Genomic DNA, 3417 nt, shown 5'->3' on the forward strand with positions numbered 1-3417 from the left:
TTCATGTTGGTTGGCTTTGTTCTCTAACTCTTCTTGACATTTTGTTCAACATACTCTAGACCACTAGCATAGCTCCTGTTTAATCAGAATTTTTCCTCTCTTATTTTTCTGGTTCTTGCTCTGCCTATATGGAAGTTTTTAGATTGCTTTTTTTGTTTGTTTGTTTGCAGTTGCTTCATACCCAGGAGAAGCTCTCTTCTCTCTTCTTCCACTGGAGTATTGATCTGGTGTGTTTGTTTTGTTTACTCTATATTTTTTAACACTCCTTTCATTGCCTCTAGAAAGATTTATCTGGAAGTTTGTCTCAAAAAGAAGGGACTCCCAAGATAAGTTTGACCCCAGTCAGATTTTCCCAGAAAAGACAGGCCCAGGACTCATGAAGAGAGTGTAGTCAGTATCAAGATTCCCTAGGGTTGATACCCACCAAATTGCCAGTCTTTCCTGTGTAGCTTCTTAATTCTGTGCCTTTTCTGTTCTGCTCCGAAAATTGTGTTTGTCAGCTCATTGCTCTACACAGGCATAAGGTAGTAATGTGTCTTTAATTCTCAGCATATCTTGTCTCTCCCAGAGTCATGGTTGAGACAGAGGCTGAGGATGAAGGTGGGCTTAGACTGTTTCTGATTTCTAGCTCCTGGGGTAAGAATACTCTAAATAACAGTTAATACTTTTGTTGGGCCATGTCCTCCCTCTATTTTGGGGGAGGGTGGAGAGCCAGTCTTCTGTGACCAGTTCACTGCATTCTGGAAATGTTACAGGACTCTCAGAGAGCCCCCTTTTAACTCCTACCAGGGACATGTTTGAGGCAGACTGGGATCAGAATTTTCTAGGTTGAAGCTGTTGCATGCTTGAGACAGCGGCTGGGGCACCAGAGGAAGGACAGGAGCATCTCACATTAAAAATCCACTAGAGGAGGTTTCTGACAGGCTCCTTAGAGTGCTGAACAACTTTGGAACCAAGCACCATGAGAGGGCTGGAGCCACGTCCCAAACCCATGATGGAGGGAGACATGCTGGACACACTAGAGGCGCTGGGGTATAAGGGACCACTGTTAGAAGAGCAAACCCTTATCAAGGCAGCAGAGGGTGGACTATCTTTACCTGGTTTTTCAGAGCTCTGTATTTGGGTAGCCTCTCAAATAAAATCATTGTGCAACTTGGAAGAAAGTATCACTTCACCTGGCAAAGATGATCTAGAAAGTTTCCAGCTTGAGATAAGTGGTTTTTTAAAAGAAATAGTATGTCCATATTCTGTACTAATATCCAGAGATATTAAAGACCATTTGAAAAAGAAGGAAGACTATTTGAAACTTCTATTATTTTTAACTACAGAGCTTCAAGCTTTACAGATTTTACAGAACAAGAAATGTAAAAATTCTCAATTAGATAAAGATAGCAAAATTTATCAAGAAGTTCAAGTTATCTTTGATACCCTTGGTGTACCCAAGTCAACAACTTCTGACATTCCATTTATACTAAACCGAGTGGAATCAAAGTTGAAGGCTATCCTGTCAAAAGTCCAGAATAATCATGTGGGAAAACCACTGCTGAAAACTGACTTCAATCTAGAACAGGCAGAACAACTGGAAAGTATCAATGATGCTCTTTCCTGTGAATATGAACGTCACCAGTGGTTGTTAATGAAGAGATTAGATGTGACAGTGCAGTCCTTTGGATGGTCTGATAGAGCAAAGGTAAAAACAGATGACATAGCAAGAATTTACCAGCCTAAGTGTTATGCTTTGTCACCCCAAATAACTATTATATTAGCACATCTACTTGCTGCTCGTGAAGACCTATCCAAGAGCATTAGGACAAGTAGCAGCATTACCCTAGAGAAGACGGCTTGCACCATTAACAAGGTGCTGATGGGAAGGGTGCCTCACAGGGGAGGAAGGGCAAATGAAATTGAACCACCACCCCCTGAAATGGCCCCTTGGCAGAAAAGACAAGAAGACGGTGGAAGGGGTGGTTGGGGGGGTTGGTGGTGGTGGCAGAGGAGGTGGTGGGGGTGGAAGGGGTGGCTGGGGAGATGGAGGGGTTGGGGAGGTGGAGAGGGTTGGGGAGGAGGTGGTGGTGGTGGCGGTGGTAAAGAAAGGGGCTTCCAAAGCAGGGGAGATTATAGAAGATTAATTGAATACACATGTAAGAGCACTGTTTCATACTACCATTTAATCTCTTGAGTGAAGTCATTTTTTTTCCATATTCTGTGTACCTTGAGCATATTGGTCTTTTTAAAAAACAAAAAAATGAACAAAATAATTTTAAAAAATGTAAATATTTATTACCATTAAACTTGGAAAATGGAAAGTATTTTATTGCCATGTTGAACTTAAACTGTTGCCTGTATTTTATTCAGGTTCAAGATACATAAGTGACCCCACCTGCAATGGAAAGGAATATAGACTATTGTCTCATCTGTATTCCTGTGAATGTGTTTTGTATTTGTTAATTCTGCAATACAAAATAGGGAAAGGGACTGATAGCTGTGTTCAGAAGGCAGTTGTCTTGATTTGTTTTTTTTCTATTATAACCAAAAAAGATATGTACTAATTTTCCATGTTTTACATGAAATATCTTCCTATAAACTGGTTTCATCATCATTTGTGCCCTCATTTTAGATATCTAAATATTAGAAGGTAAGCTGGGCTGAATCACACAGGATTGCAGTAGCAATTCCCTGCTTCAGTAGATCAGGGGTAGGGCTGAGGCATTCTGTGGTAATTCTGATTCACATCGAGATTGAGGAACACAGGGTTAGGGAATGTCAAAGGCTTGGATACCAAAAATTGTGAATTCAAATTATGGCATTAGCCCAGGGATGCTATAAAGGATTGATTTGTCCTTATTTGTCAAATGAGGAATGTGACTCCTGCCCCCTCAGAATGTTCAGAAATACGTAAGCACAAATGGAGTTTGTTGAAAATGTATAGTGGGCCTATTTTGAGTAGTTTAGGAGCTGGGCCAAGTAACATGTTTTCTCTTAGTGTAAAGGGTTAGAGAAAAAGAGTTGGCCACAACAATTTTTTTAGTTTCAACTATAAATCAATATCCCAATGTAGTCACCTGTGTGTAACAACTTTCTTTGATGTAGCCAACTCAACAGATAGAAAGCTATATTGTTAACAGTGGACAAATGGTATTTGATATTTGCTTTGTTTTAAAGTAAACTTTAAGGTGAAATCTCAATGTTAAAACTTTAAAAGTGATATTGTGTATACTGTAGTCTTGGACATGTGTTTTTCAAGCTGACCCTTCAAAGAAATACGTTCGGGATAGGAAAACATAAATTTTTTTAGTTACTTGTAAACTGTTTTGGCTTCGGGTTTCTTATGTGTTTGTACATAATGAAGAGACTTAATTTCATATGTGACAGTTGAACAAAAAGGCTTCCCTTTATTAGGAGACACCTTTATCAATA

General features: G+C 39.6%; 1 protein-coding gene across 1 annotated transcript; it reads left to right on the forward strand.

Moving 5' to 3' along the window:
* Positions 1-961: 961 nt before the first annotated feature.
* LOC119544687 (protein FAM98B-like) lies at positions 962-2179 on the forward strand. Its single transcript, XM_037850213.1, is given in 3 exon segments — positions 962-1977; positions 1979-2031; positions 2034-2179. Coding segments are annotated over 3 exon segments (1215 nt in total).
* The last annotated feature ends 1238 nt before the right edge of the window (positions 2180-3417 follow it).

The sequence above is a fragment of the Choloepus didactylus genome, chromosome 1 (genome assembly GCF_015220235.1).
Source record: "Choloepus didactylus isolate mChoDid1 chromosome 1, mChoDid1.pri, whole genome shotgun sequence".
NCBI classification, from domain to species: domain Eukaryota; kingdom Metazoa; phylum Chordata; class Mammalia; order Pilosa; family Megalonychidae; genus Choloepus; species Choloepus didactylus.